At 38.0% G+C, this 24,915-nt stretch overlaps 1 protein-coding gene across 18 annotated transcripts in view; it reads right to left on the reverse strand.

The window, feature by feature from the left end:
* Window positions 1-24,915, reverse strand: part of PCDH15 (protocadherin related 15) — a 1,681,879-nt gene that overhangs the window by 167,910 nt on the left and 1,489,054 nt on the right. For all 18 annotated transcript variants that reach the window (XR_008425054.1, XR_008425055.1, XR_008425056.1 and 15 more), the window contains 2 exons: window positions 4,218-4,358; window positions 2,176-2,288 (listed from right to left, as the gene is read on the reverse strand). Coding sequence is in view for 15 of the 18 variants with exons in the window: in XM_053910276.1 (XP_053766251.1) it covers window positions 2,176-2,288; window positions 4,218-4,358 (254 nt within the window). In the remaining 3 variants the exon portion in view is untranslated. The remainder of the gene's footprint in view (window positions 1-2,175; window positions 2,289-4,217; window positions 4,359-24,915) is intronic.

A 24,915-nucleotide genomic window follows, 5' to 3' on the forward strand; every position in this document is an offset into this window, starting at 1 on the left:
ATTTTTATTCTTAAAAAGTGGCATGAATAAGGGTACTTAAAAAAAGAAAGCTAAATGAACAATGCCCTGATGAGACCTACGACCTTGACATTCATGCCCCAATGTTTGGCTAACAGAGTTAACAAGCAATGTGCTCCCGAAGTCTGGAGGCATACTGCTATTAAGAGGAATGAGCAGCAGAGGAAAACCCAGAGAAGGGGGATCCATTTACAGAGCCTATTCGAAAGGACAGCATTAGGCATCATCACTCCGGCCTTCTTTGGGGTTCCAAGGATGGACTAGATGGGAGGAGAACTTTGGGAGAACACAGGTTGGGATTTTGCTCGGCTGAAACTCTGAAGGATTTTTGGACCCATCCCAAATAGTAAGTACATTTTTTATGAATGTTGAATCTAGGTAAGTTGGGGAGAAACGCAAGTGAGTTCACATTCATTTGGGTTCTTGACATGACCACAATAAACACGTTCAAGGAAGGGCTCTAGAAGCAGAAAACCACATGCACCTTGGCAAAGAACTGGAGTTCACAGGTTACCATGACAACAAAAGAAAAGGGGAATTGGTAAGGATGGACATAAGGAAGAAAATGGTGTTTCAAACAGACTGACCAAGAATGCTTAACAGTTTAAATACAGTTTTTTTAAAAAATAGTTTTAATGGTTATTTATTTTTGAGAGAGTGCGTGAGTGTGTGCATAATTGGGGGAGGGGCAGAGAGAGAGGGAGACACGGCATCCGAAGCAGGCTCCAGGCTATGAGCTGACAACACGGAGCCCGACGTGGGGCTCAAACCCACAAACTGTGAGGTCATGACCTGAGCTGAAGTCAGATGCTTAACCGACTGAGCCACCTAGGAGCCCCAAGTTTTAAATATATTTTCCATCTCAGTGATTTACATATATGTTATGTAGAGTTTTCTGGTAAAATTATATACTTTAATTTATTGCTTGAATATTGCAAAGGCAACTTTTTATAAAGCAAAACACTACTTGGCCAGCATGGTAAATGTTCCCAGACGTGTCATCTGCCTTCCAGTATCTCAGCCCTTGCTCTAACTCACAATTCTCACGTAGTTCTTAGAAATTATGAAAGTAATAAATCAAAGCAATAATAATACAAATTTTAGAATCTGATAAAGTATTCTATTATATGAAGTCTTCCTTCTTCTTGAGTCCTAATTAGCATCATTATGTAATGTTGACTTTGTCTCTAAATAGAGCAAACTACTAAACTGTATCATGAAAGAAAGTTGTACTCTATTGTCAGGAAAGCATTATAAATCTTACAGTAATGTGCAAACATAAAATCTAGTAAATTTAGTTTTATTATTTTTTTCAATTCTTCACTTCCTAAGAATATCTATGTATCTATCTATCTATCTATCTTTCTATCTATCTTAATCTATCTATCTAGCCATCCATCCACACATACTGTGGACTCTCCTCCTAAAAAGCCTTAACCCTCAGTGGCATAGTATTTGAAGGTAAGCCCTTTAGAAACAAGAGGGTGGGGCCCTAATCTTGGGATTAGCACCCTTACGAATACCAGAGATTAGCTTGCTTTCTCTCACTTTCCTCTATGTGAGCCAGGAAGAGAGCTCTCACCAGAGTTTGACCATCAGCCTCTAAAACAGTGAGAAATAAATTTGTTTGAGCCCTTCTTTCTGTGGCATTTTATTATGGCATCCTGACTTAAGACAGTATATATGCTAATTCTATATTATAATATGCAATATGTATTATACACATAAACACACACATACATTCTCTCCCTCTCTCTTTCACTGGTTATGTGAGAAATATCATTTCAGACAGATGTCAAATTATGTCTCTGGCAATAACATGAAACTAAATGCCTACTTCTCGCCATGGAGATCATTAAATAGTTGCAGTTTAAACCCCAAAATATAATGTATTTTTCAAGGACTGTGTTAATTATTTTTAAAGCATCCATTATTCATCAAAGCATTACGAAAGCTGATATTTTTATAGACTAAACTGTCATGTCAACTAAATATCAACTTTTAAAATAAGGGTAATATTATGTTAATTTAGAAAAACTTAAACTAGAATGGGAAGGACCATTCATTGATCAATTCTTATCGCAGCAGTTTTGAGAGGCCATAACGAAGCAAAACAAAAAAACTTTACATATCACAAAAACTGATGGAAATCAATACCTATATTCCTCTTGTGTGAAACGTGGGATTTCTCCAGGATGTAAGACCAGAATCTTCACTGTGGCACTGCTGGACATCACAGGCTCACCATCATCAAAAGCGACGACCACCAACTTAAAAAGTAATAAAAATTCATGTTAAAGATTATTAATGAGAAGAAAAGAAGGCATCATTTTAATCTTTGGACTGCCTGGCCCCAGAGGAGGCGCAGTGATCATGTCCTCACTGTCTGCCAGGTCACAACCACTGTACTAGGATATGTTACATATATTCTCACTTAATCTTTACACCAGTCCCACCATGTAGATGTTTTATGTTCATTTCTTAGACAAGAAAACTCAAAGAAGCGGAGTTACTAACTCTATGATAAAACACTACCAGTAAAAACAGGTAGACAATGCGACATCTCTCCAATGATTAAATTGATTTCTCTTACACAACCCCACTGCTGCCTACAGTAAAACATGTGCCATTATAAGCACCAACACTTATTTAAAAAGTGTTAAATTCAGTCACATCGATAGCAAAAAGCTAATTAGCTTGCTTATAAAAAGAAATTCATTTTTCCAGGGAATTAATTGTCTGCAAGATTATAGGGCAGAAATACTTCACTCTGGAGGATAAAACTGGAAATCTTTCCAGTTTAATACCCTTAGATATACACTCTCTTAAAAATATAGACAACCAAGTCCCCACTGCATAGTAGAAACAGTTCCAATGATGCAAAATGCAGAAAAGCTTTCATTTCAAGATGGAACAACTATATAATATTTATTACTATAATTTATAATTGATTTTTTGATAACATATATTATGTCAAGAATAATTCTTCTATTTAAGAAATGTTAAATATTTTCAAAACTATGTGTTTGTCCAGAATGTGTATAATTTTGGAAGCTACAGCTACTAATCTAAACCAGTTCAACCTAGACCATGAAGCGATAACTAAGGATCATCCTGCAGCCCATGATTTAGCCTTGGGTTAATATTTTACAAATGGAACAATTTCTCCCAACAGTGGTAGGATTATGTGAGGCATGGTACCCATGACACCCACAAGGTCAACCGATGAGGGCATTTCCTCATTGCAGGGTCAGAGGCTTTATTAACAATGAAAAAAGTATTCTAAGTAATTACAGAAAAGGGAAATGCTCATTTAATAAAATAGATTATTTATGGTAATAGTGAAGGGTAGCACTATTTCAAATTTTCTGGAAGTATAACTTATCATGGGTACGTAAACTTGACCCAACAATTCTGCGTCTCGGTACTTAAGGGAAAGAAATTGGGTCAGCAGCAAAAGTTATTGCACAAAGAGGTTCACAACAGCAAATTTTATCATGACAAAAAATTAGAAACAGCCTAATTATCCAACAACAAAGTATTAGACAAAATAATAATAGTGGATTCATACAATAGAACATCATATAACCATTAAAATAATACCACTACCAGTATTTATTGGCATGGGCAATATATTATGAAGTTAAAAAAGCAGTATGAATAATAGGATCATGTTATTTTATTTATTTATTTATTCATTTTGTTAAGTTTATTTACTTATTTTGAGAGAGGGTGTGTGCATGTGTGAGCAAGGTGGGGGAGTGGCCGAGAGAGGGAGAGAGAGAGAATCCCAAGCAGGCTCTGAGCTGTCAGCCCAGAGCCCAATGCAATTCTTGATCCCATGAACTATGAGATCGTGACCTGAGCAGAAACCAAAAGTCAGATGCTTAACAGACTGAGGTTAAGCCACCCAGGTGTCCTTTATTTGATCATATTATTTGAAAACACGTTATGTGTGCACTTGCATTTGCATGGAGTGTCATCATAAGGATAGATATTAAAATGGTAAATTCTAGTTATCCCCAAGATGTGAAATATCAAGTGTTCTTTTTTCTTTTGCTTATCTGATTCTCTAAATATCTATGTGGTTAAAAAATATATTATTTTGTAATTTAAATTATTTTGTACAGCCATCTGTTAAACTGAACTCTCAGAAGTTAAATATCAAACAGACCATGTAAGGGAAACACTGCACTGACCTTAAAAATTGTCGTAGGTTCTTCATTAAGATTGACTCGAGTTATTACTCTTCCAGAATCTTCTTCTACGTCAAAAATACTAGCAGGATAAGGAAACTGGACATCATCTACTCTGTACCTCACACGACTTGCAGGTAATCCCTAGAATGAAATTATATATTATGAATTTACTCTTCACAAAATGAAAACAAAGAGTATCGATGATGCAAAACTGATCTATAAAATGCATGGCCTTTTAGAAGCAAAAGATCATATTAAACCATCACACTTCCACGTGTGAAATGCCACAGCCTCTCCACCTGTTACTGAAAACGATTTATGTGAAATAAACTACTGGCCGCCTTGAGCGTCTTCTCTTCCACTTTCCTTTAATTGTAGGAATCTCACCCGACCGAAACACCATGTGTGCTTAACAGTTTAACTTCTAAGACAATTCTAAATTATGTTCTTTCACTGTGCTTTTCTGAACTCTGACACTCAGAGCATGATGAAATGCCGAAGATCTGGAAGACTTGTAAAGTGGAAGGACAGGTATGGACGGGGAGGAGACAGAAAGTACCATCTGCTCTGTGCTGTTTAACACCTAGGTTTTGTCATAGATAAATTAATCCTCGTAACTAACAATCCTTTAGGATATCATTACTAATGACGGTGATAGTAATAATAGTAAAATAATGATGCCTAACCTTTGTTGAATGGTTACTATGTGCAAGAAGCATAGTAAAGATGACACATATATATTCTACCACCCATTTTTTAAAATTTTCAGTTAATGAACTTGAGGCTTATGGGGAGTTAAAGGATGCTGACTTGTCCCAGTTATAGACCAAGATAAGTCGGGATAGTTAAATAATTTTTAGAAAAATAAATTAAGATTTGATAAAACTTTTAGACTGTAATAAAAATAGTCAAGATTGTTGGACATCCTCACTTACATTAGGGTTTAGGTTGGTCTTTTTTTGAATTATAGTAAGTGACACTGGTGTGTCAGTGTAATCTTTTCAGTGCTTAAGCCAGCCCTTGAGGTGAAGTAAACAATTTGAACACAGAGCTGGCATGTGGTAGATTTGACCTCAAACCCAAACAGATGCTATGTGAACCACTAAATTCCTAGGATGAAAACATTCCCAAGCTTCAGTCACGGGCATGTCTATTTTTAGACTCTACAATCTCTTCCAGTCCTTTATTTTTTTTTTTAATTTTTTTTTTCTTAATGTTTTTTATTTATTTTTGAGACAGAGAGAGACAGAGCATGAGCGGGGAAGGGACAGAGAGAGAGCGAGACACAGAATCTGAAACAGGCTCCAGGCTCTGAGCCGTCAGCACAGAGCCCGATGCGGGGCTTGAACTCACAGAGTGTGAGATCATGACCTGAGCCGAAGTCGGACGCTCAACCGACTGAGCCACCCAGGCGCCCCTCTTCCAGTCCTTTAAACAACTTCTATTTGTTCATAACTCCCAAAGTTAAATTCTGGCTACGCTCATTCTTTAAACTCCCAAGTAATATATATAATAGTCAACTTAGATGTTCTATTTTTAACTCAACATATCCCAAACCAGCATATTGATTTCCTCTCCCAGACATATACGTAATCCACTCTAGGTCAATGGCCCCACCCTTTTACCAAGTTGGTCTCTCTGAAAGCCTAGGGAAGGCATTGACCCTTCTCATTCTTTCAGACTCCACAACTGAACTGTCCTCAAGTCCTGCCAATAGCTCAATGAAAGCATGCTTAATATAGGTCATTTTCGTCTTCTCTATCAATTTGTTTCCTGCAGTGGACCCTTAATTGACCTTCTCCTTCTATTCTATTTGAATTATCTTAAAATATATAAATATAAACCATCTCTGAGATATAAAAATGTAAACTATAAACCGAGAGTTTTTCCCCTACTAAGGTCAGGAACAAGACAAGGATGCCCACTCTCACCACTTTTATTCAACATAGTACTAGATATCCTAGCTATGGCAATCAGACAAGAAAAAGAAATAAGAGTTATCCAAATTGGTAAGGAAGAAGTAAAACTTCCATTATTTGCAGACAACATGATACTATATATGGAATCCTAAAGAGTCTAGCAAAAACAAACAAAACAAAAAACAACAACAACAACAAAAAGAAACTACTCGAACTGATAAATTAATTCAGTAAGATCTCAGGATACAAAATCAATATTCAGAAATCCATTGCATTTTTATATATTAATAATGAAGTAGCATAAAAAGAGATTAAGAAAACAATCCTATTTACAATTGCACCAAAAGTCATAAAATACCTAGGAATAAACTTAACCGAAGAAGTGAAAGACCTTATTTCAAAATCTATAAAATACCAATGAAAGAAACTGAAGAAAACACAAATAAATGGAAAGGTATTCTATGCTTGAGGATTGGGAAAATAAAACATTGTTAAAAGGTCCATACTACCCAACAATCAAAAAATTCCATACAGTCTCTATGTAAATACCACCAATATTTTCACAGAACTAGAACAAACAATCATAAAATTTGTATAGAACCAGAAAAGACCCCAAAGAGCCAAAATTATCTTGAAAAAGAAAAACAGAACTGGAAGTAGTACAATCCCAGCTTTCAAAATATACTACATAAAGTAATTAAAACATGACCGTACTGCCACAAAAACAGACAAACAGATGAATGGAACCAAACAGAAACTGAAATAAACCCACAATTATATGATCAGTTAAACTTAAACAAAGGAGGCAAGAGTATGCAATGGGAAAAGACAGTGTTTTCAACAAATTATATTGGGAAAACTAGAAACAACATGAAAGCGAATGAAACCAGACTTCTTCCTTATGCCATTCATAAAAATACATTCAAAATATATTAAAGACTTAAATGTGAAACCTGAAACCATAAAAATCCTAGACGAGAACACAGGTAGTTAATTTCTCTGACATTCATTACAGCAACATTTTTCCAACTATGTCTCCTCAGGCAAGGGAAACAAAAGCAAAAATGAACTATGGGGACTATATCAAAATAAAAATCTCTGCACAGCAAAGCAAACAATCAACAAAATTCAAAGATAACCTAATGAATGGGAGAAGACATCTGCAAATACATAACTGATAAAGGGTTAGTATCCAAAATATATAAAGAAGTTAAACACCTTAAGGCCAAAAAACCAAATAATCCAGCTAAAAATATGCAGAAGACATGAAAAAACACTTGCCAAAGACACACAGATGGACAAGACACATGAAAATATGTTCAACATCACTCATCAGCACAGAAGTGCAAATAAAAACTACAATGAGGTATCACCTCTCACATGTCAGAATAAAACAAAAAACACAAGAAACAAAAAGTGTTGGTGAGAATATGGAGAAAAAGGGACCCTCGTGTACTGTTGGTGGGAATGGAACTGGTAGAGCCCCTCAAGAAGACAGTATGGAGGTTCCTCAAATAATTGAAAAGAGAATTACAGGGGTGCCTGGGTGGCTCCATCGATTAAGTGTCCAAGTCTTGGTTTAGGCTCAAGTCACCATCTCAGAGTTCGAGGGACAGAGCTCCACACTGGGCTCTGGGCACGCAGCTCAGAGCCTGCTTAGGATTCTCTCTTTCTCTGTCCTTCTCTGCACCCCCCTCTCAAAATAAATAAATAAACATTAAAAAAATTAAAAGTAAAATTACCCTATGATCCAGTAATTCCACTACTGGAATTACCAAAGAATACAAAAACACTAATTCAAAAAGATATACACACCCCTATGTTTACTGAAGCATTATTTACAATAGCTAAGATATGGATGCAGTTCAAGTGCCCATCAATTGGAAGAATATACGTATGCTTTATATTTATATTTATATTTGTATTATATTTATATTTGTATTTGTATTTATATACATGCTACATATGTATCCTGGAATAGTGTTCATCCATAGCAGAGGATGAGATCTTGCTGTCTGTGACAACATGGCTGAACCTAAGTGAAATAAGTCAGAATAAGAAAGACAAACACCATATGATTCACTGACATGTGGAATCTCAAAAACAAAACAGATGAATAAATAAACAAAAAGCAGAATCAGACCCATAAACACAGAGAATAAATAGATGGTTGCCAGAGGCGAGGTAGGAAAAATGGGTGAAGGGGACAGGGAGGTACAAGCTTCTATTATAGAATAAATAAGTCACAGGGATGAATGGCACAGCACAGGGAATACGGCCAATGGTACTGTGATAGTGATGTGCGGTGACAAAGAGTAAGTACACTTGTAAGCACAGATAATGTCTTGAGTTGTTTATTTTTATTTATTTATTTATTTATTTATTTAAAAATTTTTTTAATGTTTATTTATTTTTGAGACAGAGAGAGACAGAGCATGAACGGGGGAGGGTCAGAGAGAGAGGGAGGCACAGAATCCGAAGCAGGCTCCAGGCTCTGAGCTGTCAGCACAGAGCCTGATGCGGGGCTCGAACTCACGGACCATGAGGTCATGACCTGAGCTGAAATTGGACGCTTAACTGACTGAGCCACCCAGGTGTCCCTGTCTTGAGTTGTTTAACTACTATGCTGTACATCTGAAACTAATAGGACATTGTGTGTCAAATATACTCAAATTAAAAAAAAAAATAATGATAATGACAGGAGTTGTCAGCTGTTCATTTGTGCACTTTACTACGTTATCAGAGAATGTTCATTTCATGCATTCTCTTGTTTATGCTTATAAGAAATTCAGGAGTTAGCATGAGTAGTAACCATATTTTACAAAAAGAAAATCAAGTCTTTAAGAGTTATCTAGTTTCCAGAATTTCCTCAGATAGTACATTGCAGTGTTATTACTCAGATGAAACACAGCTCATACTAAAACATAGGTCCTTACACATTAACCCAACTTAACATTCATCTATGCTATCCGACAGGAACACTTTGACATGAAAATGCATAGCGATACAATTGAGCAAAGTTACTTGGGAAAAATGCTCTAGAATTAGAAGCCCTTGTAAATCCTGCCTTAGGGCTCCGCCCAGGGAAGTTCCGGAACACATATCCCGTGAGGAATGAATGAAGAAAGAGCAAGATGACAGCACAAACTGTTTCAGCAATGAAATTTCAGGGTTTCTGTTAGATTCGGCACCCATTCTGTCCGTAGTATAACCAAAATTCTGAGGGCAATCACAGGATTAGTGACCAAGAAACTTTAAGTATGTTCATTATACACCACACACGCTCTTGACGAAAGCCGGCACATTCATGGTCCATCCTGAAGTACAGCTTTAACTGATCAAATAAAAAGAGAAAAAGTTCTGGTTTTATGGAATGCTGTCTCTCACATGCCTAAACTATTTTGCTATCCAGAACACCAGGCCCTTCCTAGAGAATCATTACAGATAAATTTGTATGTATATGAAAATAAATGTTATATGTTAGCTATGTCAATGAACTTTTTGTTCTATGATTTTACCACACATAAACAGAATGTGGCTTTCCTATGGCATCATCAGCCCACCAGAGACATTTTAATTTTTCCCTCTATCACATTGTATCAAGGCACCACATTTTATTTGATATCACATGCAACAATAACTAAATACCTAAAATTATTTGGATTTTTCCTTTGAATATATTCAAAAGGCTTTTCATTTTCTTTCCCTCCCTGCTCCCTCTTTTCTCCCACCAACATACTTTTTCTCTATTCTTTTCTTCCTTTCTTCCCTTTCTTTCCTCCCTTCCTCCTTTTTTTTTCTTCCAAAATCTTTAAAAAAAGTGTTGCTTTATACTTAAATAATCAGGCTACATGATAGGCAAAGGCAATTGGCTTTGGGGACAGCCTCAACATGCCTAACACTGTCCCTGGGCCATTTATGACATGAATCAGGTCAATGGCATGGTTCTCAAGAAGTCATAAAAAGTAAAATTAATAATAAAATTAAAAGTCATTAAAAGTAAAATTAACCTGGAAAACAATGTCATCATAAAATCCACATATTCAACCACGCTACAAAAAAGGACTATTATAAGCTTTATCACTTAATATTTATCACTCTTATTTGTTAAAATCCTTCAGTACTGATTCCATTACAATTTAATAGATATGATCAGAGTATTCTAAATTCACTCAACTGTATTTTTAAAAATACAATGAAATAGTCCATTGACTTTATAAGTTATATATTTTAATAAGTACATTATGTACATATTAATATATCATTTAGGTAAATATAAATTTAAATATTAACATTAAAAAAACAAATATTTGGCAATGTAGATAAATATTAATTTATCAATGTTTTAAAAATTTAAATTGTGCCAGAAATTGAGGGACTTTGGTTTACACTCATGTATTCCCAATATGTTGATATTTCTCCCAGTTGAATACATTGAATACAATTTTTTTTTTAAAGTAAACCAAGTAAGCCAAGCCAAATGTTTGGTAAGCCAACCTGTAAAAAATACTTAAAACTGAGATGAAAATATTTATCACTCTCTACTTCAGGATAAGCTAGTATGTATATTATACTATATCTCTCTGTATATGCATTTGTATATTTATTAAGAGAGTTTTTTGGACCATCCATAGACAGAAGGAAGATCTACCTTTTTATAAAAAAGTAAATATTTAAAATTTTATGACTATGGCAATATTCTTTTTCTATAACATTTCCAAATTATAATAAAGTCACTAACACTGCAAGTAGTTTGCAAAAATTATTTTCTTAAACTTCATACTACATTAAAACTAGGCTACAGTTTAATTTATAAATGATAAGCAAATGACTTCTTGGTCCTGCACTCTGATAAAACAAATTGATCGGTCTTTGCTTAGAACCAAGGAAACCTTGGGGGCTACCACTTAGTTCCCTGTCTTTATTTATTCTTTTAAAAAATATTTTCAATGTTTATTTATTTTTGATAGAGAAAGAGACACAGAGTGTGAATGGGTCAGGGGCAGAGAGGGAGAGAGACACAGAATCGAAGCAGGCTCCAGGCTCTGAGCTGTCAGCACAGAGCCTGATGCGGGGCTCAATCCCAAGAGCCGTGAGATCATGACTTGAGCCACAGTCGGACACTTAACCAACTGAGCCCCCCAGGCCCCCCAGCCATCTTTAGACACTACCACCACTGAACCATAGCATTCAGATAAATTTTAAAAGATTTTGGCCAAAGTTAGCTCATACATGCTGTTAAGACCCAAGGTGGCATTTGAGGACTGAGACAGTTAGAAAGGCTCTTCCTCAGCAAAACATTTGCCGAAAGCCAAGCTCATTTTGGCCTCTGTGAGATGGAGCAGAGTCTCTCCTTCATTTATGAAGACCAATATTTTACCCCCAGCCTCCTTTTGTTAGGATAGTTCTAATTGTGTTTGTATCATATGTATCATATTTCTTGTCTTTCTGTCTTCACGCCCTTACTTATCATAGTTGTTTAGAAATGTATTCAAACTGTGGGTTCAAAATTAAAACCAAAAAACAAATTATATATGGCTTTAGGTCACCACCAAAGAAGACGAATACTTTAGATATCCACACAGTGGAAACCATTTAGTTTTGTTCTTTAGTTAACTCACTAAACTATAATATCTCTTCATTAGAACAGATATTTTAATATCATGAGGTAAAATGTATTTTGACATTTCAGGCAATGTAGAATTTCAAATAGGGGACTATAAGGTAAATTTTGATCCAACATGATTTATGGAAATTTCATGGGTAATCTCATGATATGTATGTATGTTAAGCTTTTGACTTCAGCTCAGGTCATGATCTCACAGTTCGTGAGTTCAAGCCCCACGTCAGACTCTGTGCTGACAGCTCGGAGCCTGGAGCCTGCTTCAGATTCTGTGTCTCCCTCTCTCTCTCTGCCCCTCTCCTGCTTGTGGTCTGTCTCCGTCTCTCAAAAACGAATAAATGTTTAAAAAAATTTAAAAAAGGAAGACTAAGCAATTTGGGAATTTTGATCTATTAACTGATCCACCACAAACAGGCATTATCAAAACAAATGAAATAAATTAGCCAAGACAAACATTAATTTAATAGGAAAGTGGTAAAATTGTTTGCAAAGATTCTCTTTTCAGCAGGAAGTGGGGGCAAAAATAGAGTTTCTTATCATTATGCCTCTTGGAGTCTTTTGAAGGGTAAATACAATGAGTCCCTTGTTAAAATTTTATGGAAACTGAGGACATGTGTGAAGCATAACAGTCAGCATTTTTGAAGCCTCCTCACTTACTGTGACAGCAATTTCTATAAATCCAGCTGACCTCGTCTGTCTATTGGAGCATGCATGACTTCAGACAACCGTGATTTTGAAAGACTAATGAGGTGCTGGTATAGCAACCCCTCTTAATGTCACTTCCATTCACCACAAGGATTTGAGATATTTTTTCCCTGAATTTTCAAGTAAGTGACACATTCTCCTTTAGAGCGATATATTTCCCTAAACAAAATGTTCAAAAAAAGAACCCTGATATTAGTGGGAGCTTAATCATTCAATGGGTGATGAAAACTTCGAGTTGACACCACACAGAGCACTGAAATTAAAACTGATGTCAATTTAAATTTAAAAATTATATAAAATATCAGCAACTGAAAATTTTATAAATTATCTATTCCCTAATACCTATCACCTTGCTCATGTTTATAGCAAAGGGATGAATTCATTATACGTGGGATTCACTCATTCAACACGTCTACTGAGTAGACACAGCTGAGTCCTGAGGGTATTAGAAGGAGAACTGAGTGGAGGAGATGGAGTTCATCTCATATCCCTACCTTCCTGATGATCATCAAAAGTAATTCGACAAGATTGACCTCATACAACACCGAGGTCACACCTACCTCCACATTCTTCTGTTGTTCACTCTGCTACATCACTCCTGTGTGAGTGGTTCCTCCCAACATCCAAGTTTCAGATGGCCCATCCTCCACCCACACCCTTTCATAAGCCCCTTGAGTCAACCCTTCCTCTCTATTTGTCAATCCTTACTCTCTGTTTTTTTAGACTATGTACCCTTGTCTGAATTATGTTACATATTTACTAGACTATGGGTTTGCACATATCTCTGTCCCTTGAGGGTGAGTTCCACTTGAGCAGATGATTTTTTGCCTTTCCATTAAGAGGTCAAAAATAATTTGTTAAGTGAATACTTAAAATATGATCAATGCTTACACATACATGTATCCAGAACGGCCAGGATGCCTAAATCTAGAGATATCACTTACGTGGACACGATGGGTGGCTGTGTGTGGAATCCCCACTGTGGTTGAAATGTCACCTGCATCCCTACTTGCAGTGGCCACGTGCACATTTTTTGAGAGCAGAAAGGAAGGAGAGATTACATTGGTGACTTTTTTGGGAGGGTGGTGGGGAAAGACACAAAAGAGATGATGATAGAACCTATGAAAACATAGCTCCCAAAGGAAAAAAAAAAAACAGGAGGAGAATACATATTCTTTCAGAAAATATCCCTGAGTACAGTACTAGAGAAACAGAACTATTGTCATGAAAGTTCTTTCTTCTTCTTCTTCTTTTTTTTTTTTTTTTTTCTGGACTGGCTGAATAAAAAGCAGTATCTCTTCCCTACTTCACAGCTCCTGTCCGTATATTCTGTTACCCCTGTAATTAGAGTCAATACCTTCTGCTGTTAAGCTTATCCTTTAAAGTAATGACACAATCCTCTTGAGTTTTCTAATAAAGGGACCCTGAGACGGCTTATATTATCAAGGTACAGATGATGTTTTCTCATACCAACTACATTACACAATGTGCCAAATCTGAGTTATGTTGTGAGTTAACCAGTTGTTGAAAAGGATTGAGACTTCTGAGTAATATTTTTGGTAATTGTGAGAATCATAGTTACATAGGTCATTTTGTGTATGGTGTGGAAGACCTCCAAGAATTGGCTTATCTCAGAAAGTAGCTATGTTGGGGCACTGGGTGGCTCAGTGGGTTATGCATCCAACTCTTGGTTTCGGCTCAGGTCATGATCTCATGGTTCATAGGATCAAGCCCCATGTTGGGCTCTGCATTGACAGCACAGAGCCTGCTTGGGATTCTCTCTCTCTCTCTCTCTCTCTCTCTCTCTCTCTCTCTGTGTGTCCCTTTCCTGCTCATTCTCTCTCTTAAAATAAATAAATAAACTTAAATAAAATAAAAATGTTTAAAAATAAAAGAAAGTTGCTAAGTTGTCGGCATGTTTTGAATTTAAAACCCACTAATATCTGTCCATAGATTCCCATCTATAGCTAATGTTCATCTCTCAAGATGACAGGCAATGATGAGAAAGACAGATGTGCTCCTATACTCCTGTACTTACGGGGCTCGTAACTGGGACGAGGGGGACAAAAGGTCCACAGATAAACACAACCGCCTACTGACATTTCTGATAAAAGCTCTAAAGAAGCATGGGCACTAGCACATGAACGTGCTAGAACCAGATGACACAGTTTCAGGATTATAGTCAACTGGACTTTCCACCTCACTGCGCAGGCATTTACACATCAAGATGTGCCTTGAACACGTCCCCTGCTACACAGATCGTAGCGACTGTGTTACTGGTCAAGTCTGATCTGGTGCATCGTTTGGGTACGAAAGTGACAAGCTAAAACGTAAGGTGTGTGTCAAGATTGTGGATACTTTATCTTCCACTCAAGGGGATAAAAGTAGACATGTATCATTATGAAGTGACACAAATTAAAGATATCAATTTAAACAAAAGACCTTGCTAATTTTCGGTTAAAAAAAAACTTTCTTGAAGTATGTACATATTTATTTGGGTGAGAGGGGTGGAGAGACCCAGTTAGCACGTGTTTTCATGAAAATTTTCCTCTCAAATTGGCCAATGACACAGATGACAGCAGAATTACTTTACAAGTCCAGGCACTGACATCCTCAGGTGTACAAATGATGACTATGTCAGCACTGTACCAAACCAGAGGTGAAGTTCGCCATCTTTCCCATCTGCCTGAAAGCAAGGACGAGGAGAACGAAACATCAACTAACATCTCTGTGCCTGACATTGGCTAAGCGCTTTCATTCTTCATTAAACCCAAACACCAAGACAGAGAAATGGTCTTGTTATTCTTACATGGAAAAGAGGTTGAAAGCAGTACAGTATCATTTTTCCTGGTTAAACACAGATGCCAATCCCTAGTGACATTCGTCAATAGCTTTGAAGGACTCGGGCTGTGTGCCAACCCTAACTGCCCTCAGGAAGGACATGACTTAATGACATCTATTAACAAATGAATTAATTGATTTGTTTGTTCATGTACTAGGCTCCTTTCCAAGTATGATTTGAGGTAGTATGTGACTTATTTAAATCGAGTGGGGATTCCAAAATGTGAAAGGCATTTCCGCTTTGTGATGTCCTTTTATCTACTAAATTTGACTGTGAAAGGCTCAGTAAATATTAGTATGAGCTAGTAATGGCATAGCCATTTATTCAGCACATACAGAGCAATATGGTGACACAGTGACAACCTGAACCGGGCATTTTTTCCCTAGATGATGGGAACATGACAGCCCCCCCACCAAAACAAAAATCCTGTCATGATGGTGTTGACATTAGATTTTTTTACATCAAAAAACATTTACATATGACAGAGTGGGTCTAACTAATGTGGCAGAGTAAATGTAAATTTATCTCAAGAAAATAGAACCCTGAGATTTCAATTACCTTCTTTATTACTCAGTTCATTTTTACTTATGACTTACATTCTTACAGTGAGCATTAAACACAATATGTTTTCACTTAATGATGATAAAAATATAATTAATTACTACAGAAGGTAACTGCAGGTCTGTATGAAAGATGTCCCAAAGTTGCAAACATAGGGAATTTCAATGAGACTATAACGGGCCAAAATAATTAAGTTCTTAATACCAGGGGATATCTTGATTCAGTAATTTTTCTTATATACATAATTATCAAGAAATTACTTATTCAGACCCACATAATTTTCTTCGTAATAATGGGAATCACATTAAATCAGGGAATACTAAACCTGTTATTACCATTACACACAAACATGAAGTAATTGGTTTTCAAGTATACCAAGATTCTTCCCCCTGATGTGGTTTCCAAACTTGTTTTTCCCCATATCTTTGAAAGCATCTAACATGATGTATTTTGTAATGGTATAATTCTCAAAACCTCCCAAGTGTGATTTGGCATTAGGGACTACTGTAAAGGGGTTTGGGTCGTGTTTGGCAATCATAATGGTTTTTTTAGTGGATCTGACCGAACGCTAAGGTATCCTTGAAAGACCCTGGGAAACTCTCCAAGTGTGGTTTTTCCCTCCCTCTCCCCTCCCCTCCCTTTCACACCTGTAGTGACTGCAACATGTTGACGACATAGTGAGTCCACACTTGCACAGCCAACTTCCTTGTGCCAGATGTCATGACCTGATAGAGGTCAGGTGGTGCACACAGTTCAGTTTCTACGGATGCGGCATTAACATAACTACTGAAGACGCTGAGCAGTACTTATTTACCTCTGAATCTTCGGGAAAACATGTTTTTCAAAGGTAAACATAACTCAATCCCCTACAGACATCAAATAAATAACACATTCCTCGTCAAATGTTTTCACTCAGATACATTTTAAAATTTATAAAACGGCACACATTCAGCTTTCCTCACAGAAGCCAACTCATAAAAACAAAGGAACTTAAAAGTAGGGACGAATCTGAACGGGAGCTAATAACTAGTGATCCTGTCCCCTCTGTTTGAAAATCCTACTTTTCTTAGGATGAGACAAGAAATCTTGGCACTGTCTTCACGGTCTAGCCAAACCCACAGAGTCTGACTTGGGTTTACTGCTCCAGACTCCTGACAAAAGTATTTTCTTTTGGTTTTTGATCATTATTTTTCTCCCTCTGACTTTAGGGCCTAATTCTGTCACGTCACCTTCCAGTGGAAATGCCTCTTTCTCTTCCAGACTTCAACTTCCAGCCACTTTTTCCAGAAACTTCCTTGGCTTTCCATACAAAATCAGGATCCCTTCTGTCTAATTTCATAGCACTATAAAGACTTACTTTTCAGAGATTTATGGTCTGTCATTTCTATTTACTTGATTTCTAACTCTCTGAATTTGAAATTCTTAGGCTAGTAAACATGACCGTTTTAATCTTTAATACCTAACGCAGTACTCTTAATTAACAATGGATACACACGTGTAATAAATATTAAAGAATTTCTATTTCATTTGGAACATAAGGATAGAGATTTAAGTTAAATATAATCCACAGTTTATGAAACATTGCCGTCAGTGGATCAATAGGCATATTTGCTTCTCATTTATTTTTTTGTTTAATATTTATTTATTTATTTTGAGAAAAAGAGAGAAAGAATCCCAAGCAGGCTCTGCACGGTCAGCACAGAGCCTGACATGGGCTCCATCTTAAGAACCTGTGGGATCGTGACCTGAGCCCAAACAAAGAGTCAGAGGCTCAACCAACTAAACCACCCAGGTGCCTCCACTTAGCATTTCTTTACATCTTTTATCCTCATACCTTACTCCTACAATCTTCCTCAACCACTTTAATGAATTTAAAGAGAACCTTAACTGAACAGTTGTGGTACATCGTACTATTGTTCAGTAAATATCCACTCCTTTTTCCTCCACTTCCAGGCCCATTGATTCTGGGTTGGGCTGTGGGACTTGCTTTGGTCAATGGATGCAAGACAGACACACAGCCAGTGGCCTGACCTGTGGCCATGTCAGTTGGGCAAGTTCCCTTGTGGTTTTAACGTCACTGTGAACAGGGCAGGCTAGCTTCGGCAAAGATCCCTGAAAGAAGACTCACGTGGGACAGATTTGAGGCTAACCTTCAGCCGGAGAGCAAGGTCGGCCAACCCCTAGCTGCCTTGGAGATCTACGAGTAAGAATATAAATCTTTGATATAATGAATTAGTAACAATTTGGTACTGTTTACTCTGCAGCATTTTTGGGGGAAGACCTAATTGTTGCATACTGTGTGCAGTTTTGCTTTTTGTTAAAAAAAGCCTTTATATAATGGCATTATTTTCTTTTTCTTACTACTTTCACTGAGTATTATGTTCTCACATTTCATTCTCGGTGCTGTGTGCTCATAAAATCCTGCTGTGCTAGAAGTTCTGAAGATACATCACACTTAATAATGACCACGGCTGTATGGGAATCTCTCTGAAGTGCTAGTCCCCCGTGTGGCTGAAATTCCTGATCCTGAGGTTCCCCTGAATGCTTTGGGATTCTCTGACTCTGTGGCAAGTCTGCTTGGAGCAGGGGAGAGAACGGGGGTGAGGGCCCTCCATTATCATGCTGGGAGAGCCAGGTTTAAAGCCAGACACGCCATCGCATGCGCCCGGAGCAGTGGCCTGCTCAAACAGAACCCTGAGTTCAGAGGGCTCACCTCAGGCACATGCACTGCAGAAAGACCCCCAGAAGAGATCAGGCTGGGAAGAAGTTGTCACAGAGGCCCGCTCCTTCTCCGCTGCCCCGTACCTTACGCATCCCCCCACCCCCATGCTCGGTTGACCCGACCTGTGACCTTTACAGGCTTTCCCGGAGTGCAGGTGAAAAGAAAAGAGAGAAGGTAGCAGAATATAAACAGTAAATACAGAAGGCAAGTATCAGAGATGCAAAGGCTGAAAAAGACCAGGGAAAGACAACAACAATGGCAGATAATATTTGCTGAATATTCACTGTAGGCACCAACTGTTCCCCACAAATGCTATCATATCATCCTCATACCAATCCAACAGAGTAAGTACCATTTTGTTACTCTTTTTAAAAATTTGTTTATTTATTTTGACAGAGAGAGAGCGTGCACATGAGTGGGGGAGGGGCAGACAGAGGACACCTCCCTCCCCCCCACCCCCACCCCCGCTCCCAGCAGGCTCCACGCTGTCAGCACAGACCCTGACTCGGGGCTCTGAGTCACACAAACAGTCTCACAAACAGTGAGATCATGACCTGAACTGAATGCAAGAGTCAGACAGGTAATGAACTGAGCCACTCAGGTACCACATAAGTACTGGTTTTTTTTTTAATGCTCTTTATTTATTTTGGGAGAGAGCAAGTGGAGGAGGGACGGAGAGAGAGGGAGAGAGAAAGGATCCCAAGGAAGCTTCACGGTCAGAGCAGAGCCCAATGTGGGGCTTGATTTCATGAACTGTGAAATCATGACCTGAGCCAAAATCAAGATTTGGATGCTTAAAGGACTGAGCCACCCAGGCGTCCCAGTACTTACTTACTTACTTTCTTTCTTTCTTTCTTTCTTTACTTACTTATTTACTTATATTGTGGTAAGAACACTTAATATGAGATCTACTTTTTAAAAATATTTTTAAGTGTACAATACAGTAGTGATGACTGTAAGTTCAATGTTGTACGGCAGGTCTCTAGAACAACAATGACAACCAAATAAATAATCTGGTTAAAAAAAATGGGCGAGGAACTTGAATAAAGATTTCTCCAAAGAAGACATACGGATGTCTCCAAAGAAGACATTCACAGACACATGACAAGATGCTCAACATCACTCATCGTTATGGAAATGCCAATCAAAACCACAATGAGACGTCACCTCACACATGTTAGGATCGCTACTATCAAAACAATCCAATAGAGAACAAATGTCACCAGAGAGCTAATGTGAACCCTCGTACGTTATTGGTAGGATTGTAAACCAGTGCAGCCACTACGGAAAACAGTATGGTGGTCCCTCAAAAAATTAAAAAGAGAACTACCTTACGACCCTGCGATCCTATTTATAGGTGTACACCCAGAAGAATTGAAATCAGGAACTCAAAGAGATACCTGTAGAGACTCCATGCCAGTGTGTGGCTTAGCTTTGAGGGTGTCAACATCACAAACCCAGATCATGTGAAGCCAAGATACTCTTCCAGAGGATCTCTTCCCATTTCCGCTGGCCAGAACTTTACAATAAAATACATGATTTAAGCCACGATGGAGGCCTATAGGAACACCGTAGAAGCCTTGCTATATTTCAGTCAATTCCCTTGGAAACCTCTTGCTGATGCATGCTGGGATCCTGACCCCATGAGGTTTATTCTCATAAAAGAAAAATGGTGTAAACAATGCTGTATCACTGGGTGACACATATTTAAAGGCCAAAACACCCCCTAAGCTTCACAGATGCTGCCATTTACAACAAAAGAAAAATGCCCCTTTAGTCTTAGAAAGATGGCAGGTTTTAATTAGAAGAGCAATATTTACATCTGAAACAGTTAAATCTAATATCGATCTCAAGTAATGCTAACAACGTAATTGTTCTTGAAAGGAATCAATAAGCCACAGAAAGAAAATGACACAGATTCTTAAAACATTAGATAAGCCTTTTCCAGACATTAATCATGTATAAACTTTCTCATAAAACCTTCCCTTTTGTACTCATTTACACTCTCAAATCTAATTATAGCTCATTGTCATTTTAGAGATCAAGTCCCAACTGTCTCTCTGTGTGTTTTCTTTCTAATTAAGTATTCGAGACCAGAGAGACACAGGTTGAGGCTACATCATCTCAATTTTCACAAGCTGACATGCTTTGCAAAAACAGCTTTTGATAACTATTCCCTGACAGCTTTGATGTGAAGGGAAAAAACCAGTGAGCTGTGTGCACTCCCCCACATGCTTGAGGGTCAGCCAATGTGGTTGGTAGGCACTGAGCTTTGACAGAGTCTTTGCTAATTTAAAATGCTGGCAATAATCTAAGTCAGTATAACATAACAACACAAGCCAGGATGTGGTGAGTGAGGAAAATCAGATCTGTAGAGACATCAATGGAAAATAATACAGAACACCGTGTTACAACGGAGGCAAAAATATAATCTCTAACTCCTAGCCTTGAATGGTTTTAACTTTTGCCCACAGGGCAATCATGGATAGAGGTAAGTGTTACTTTGGTTCTACTGTGAGACCCAAGGGGTAAACATTTTGAGAAGATAACCACCATTACTTGGCATTATTTGGTGACATCTTGTCAATTCAATAAAACACAAAGTATGCATCGCAGAAAAGAAAACCCGGCCATCTTTTTTTACTCTCTAGAGACCAACGGCACTTGAATGATTGGAAAGGATGTTAAAGCCACCTGTGAAAACACTTTAAAAATAGTTCCCCAGGCAGGGTGTCTGAACTCTGAATGGCCAGGAAAGCTCTCAAAATCTCAGCAGAGGGAAAAAGTACCCTACACTTGCAATTATTGGCCCTTTAAAAAATTCTTTCTTTTTTTTAAGCTTATTTATGTATTTTGAGAGAGAGGGGGCAGTGAGAGAGAGGGAGAGAGAGAATCCCAAGCAGGCTCTGCAATGTCAGCACAGAGGTCGACATGAGGCTCGAACTCACAAACCATAAGTTCATGACCTGAGCTGAAGTCGGATGCTTAACTGACTGAGCCACCCAGGTGCACCAAAATTATTTCTGACCAAAAAAACATAGTGAGAACACTCAACTGATTTTTAAAGCCAATTACTATTGAGAACTCCCAAGATTTCTCTTATGGAGCATATTTATTTCCCAAGTGTATATCCAAATTCGGAAAAAGAAGTCTTCGACATCTCAGTAATTCTCACACCAGTATAAGCAAATAAGAAAGTTGGTCACAGTTGCTAATATTGAACACGTTCCCAATCACTACTTTACTTTAAAAAGGAATCTAATAAATTCCTGAAATGCATGAAGTGGAAAGAGTACTATCACAATGAGGAAAAAAAAATCCTCTGTGGGCTCCTCACGCTTTCTTGGAAATAGTAATAATGTAAACTTCATTTATTTATGCCAACTTTTCTGCGTCCACATGCTCGCAAGGGACATTACTCCGTCAGGCACTCGCCCTGCCTGCAAAGAGAACCCCTGTGTCCCAGGGTCTGGCTTGCAGCTTCGGAAAGAATAAAATATGCAAATGGAAATTACACTTGCAGTTTTGTTTTGTCAAAGTCTGGAGTGAGAAGTCTCTCGTGAGCACAAAGAAAAGGTTAGCAATTTTTAATATCCAAAATGATCAGTCATTCCCTACTCATATCTCTGGTGAACTACATAATGCCAAAGCTGTCACAAAAACACGGCAGAAAATAAAGCCCTAACAGCTTTAATTCAGTGGGAAAAAACAAAAAACAAAAAGCAACCTTCCCTCTAGAGCACTCTACTTCTGCACAATATGCATTTTATAATTCTTATATGATATTCAGCAGCAATGCTCTCTCTGGCTCTAAGACCTTACCCAGTTTCTCCATCCATCTGAAACCTCAAAGGATTTTGTTGTTGCTATTTTCTAGGTGAAAACGGTGGTTCTTACTTCATTCAGAAGACATATGGTGCCTTGAAGAAGAGGTGGCCAGCCTCTCGAGGTGAAAATGATTACCTCTGAGTTGTAGCAACGCCCAGTATAGAAGTGGTGCCTGGCATTGCACACGGCACCCGCCTTAACCTCACAGCCCTCAGACGGCCAGACTGGGGCTTGCGGCTATGCACACGGGTCCCCAAGATCACAAATAACTCATTTCCTGAATACCTGTCACACATTGTCGGTTCTGAAGAACACAGAAATAACTGTGAATTTTTTCATTTATTCAATTATTTAACAAACGTTTCCTAACAGACCACTAAGTTTCAAGCATTGAGTTGGACACAGGAATGCAAACTGGAATTAAGGTTTGATTCCCGTCCTCAAAGACTTCAGCTCCTAGTTTGGAAAGGAGACCATTATATATCCACACGTGTCTCCATAGATACTTATACATGGAGCCCTGAATGGTATCTTCTAATCAGTAAATGTTTATGATAGCAACCAAGTGGAAATTGCTTAACAAGCTCATCCAAAAAATATTTATTCTGTACTTATGGCACCAACGTAAAATAATAAAAAGAAAAACCAATTATACTATTTTTGAAAATTGCACAATAAATATTTATCTTCTGAGATTTTTCACGGAATTAAGCCTTTATTTCTGGTTGGTGCTGGTGCAGCCCAATGGTGACCATGCTAGTTTAAGGGATCTGCCTTGCAGCAATGATGGGGAAACTCAGTGATGAATGCTGGGTAGGCCAAAGATGGTTGGTGGGTCAAGGATCAGCACGGAGTCTGATAACCTGTCAGAATGGCTAAAATCAACAACACAAGAAACAACAGGTGCTGACAAGGATGTGGAGAAAAAGGAACCGTTGTGCACTGTTGGTGGGCCTGCAAACTGGTGCAGCCACTGAGGAAAACAGTATGGAGATTCCTAAAAGGTTAAAAATAGAACTACCATATCATCCAGTAATCACACTATTGGGTATTGACCTCCCAAATACAAAAACATTAATTCAAAGGGATACATGTAACTCTATGTTTATTGCAGCATTATTTTTTAATAGCCCAATTATGGAAAGATCACAAGTGTCTATCAATAGATGAATGGGTAAAGAAGATGTAGTGTGTGTGTGTGTGTGTGTGTGTGTGTGTGTGTGTGTGTGTGTGTATACACAATGGAATATTACTCAGCCATAAAAAAGAATGACATCGGGGCACCTGGGTGGCTCAGTAGGTTAAGCGGCCGACTTCGGCTCAGGTCATGATCTCGTGGTCCGTGAGTTCGAGCCCCACATCGGGCTCTGTGCTGACAGCTCAGAGCCTGGAGCCTGTTTCAGATTCTGTGTCTCCCTCTCTCTGCCCCTCCCCCGTTCATGCTCTGTCTCTCTCTGTCTCAAAAATAAATAAACGTTAAAAAAAATTAAAAAAAAAAAGAATGACATCTTGCCATTTGCCATGACATGGTTGGAGCTAGAGAGTATTCAGCTAAGCAAAATAAGTCAGAAAAAGACAAGTACCATATGATTTTACTCATATGTGAAACTTAAGAAACAAAACAAATGAACAAAGGAAAAATACAGGAGAGAGAGAAAGAGAGAGAGAAACCCAAAACAGATTTTTAACTCTAGAGAACACACTGATGGCCACCAGAGAGGACATTGGGGGGATGGGGGTAACAGGGGATGGGGGTTAAGGAGGGTACTTGTTGTGATGAGCCCTGAATAATGTATGGAAGTGTAGAATCACTATATTTTGCACCTGAAACTAACATAACTCCAGATGTTAACTATACTGAAATTAAAATAAAGACCTTAATAAAAAAGCCTGAGTCTAATAAAATACATATTCACTAACTGAAATAAATATGCTCAGTATCTCAACTGAATGACTGGCATCTGCCTCTCACCTACTGACAAGCCAGCATTAGGTATAAAATGTTAAGAGGTACTACTGGGGATGCAAATCTAAGACATTCTTAGAAGAAGTATGGGACCTGAGCCTGCTGTTTCCATGAAAGAGCTTCCGGGTGCAAAAAACAGGGCCTTCTCTCTGGAGAGCTTAGATAAGTGATGGCATTTATTTATAGAACAGATAACAGACCAAGACAACTTCTGTGACATCAGTGGGGTGACCTGAATGTCAAACCAGGGACCACGGTGGCAGGTCCCCATGGTGAAATGAGGATTTTGTCGTCCATGCTAAGATGGTGAGGTCTGTCCCACTGAGGTGATGAGTACAACTACATTAGTCTTCATCTTAATACCATTAATCATAACACTGCCTTAAATTGTGTGCTAATATGAATTAGAAATATGAGCATTTTAAGATGCTGTGCTTTTTATACTCATTTAGTACAGCATGTTATAATTTCTATATGCAGTCATGTTCTTCCTGTACGACTGTCAGGTCAGGAGAGCAAAAACTGGTTAGCA

The sequence above is a fragment of the Panthera pardus genome, unplaced genomic scaffold (genome assembly GCF_024362965.1).
Source record: "Panthera pardus isolate Hobbes unplaced genomic scaffold, ASM2436296v1 HiC_scaffold_22, whole genome shotgun sequence".
NCBI lineage: Eukaryota > Metazoa > Chordata > Mammalia > Carnivora > Felidae > Panthera > Panthera pardus.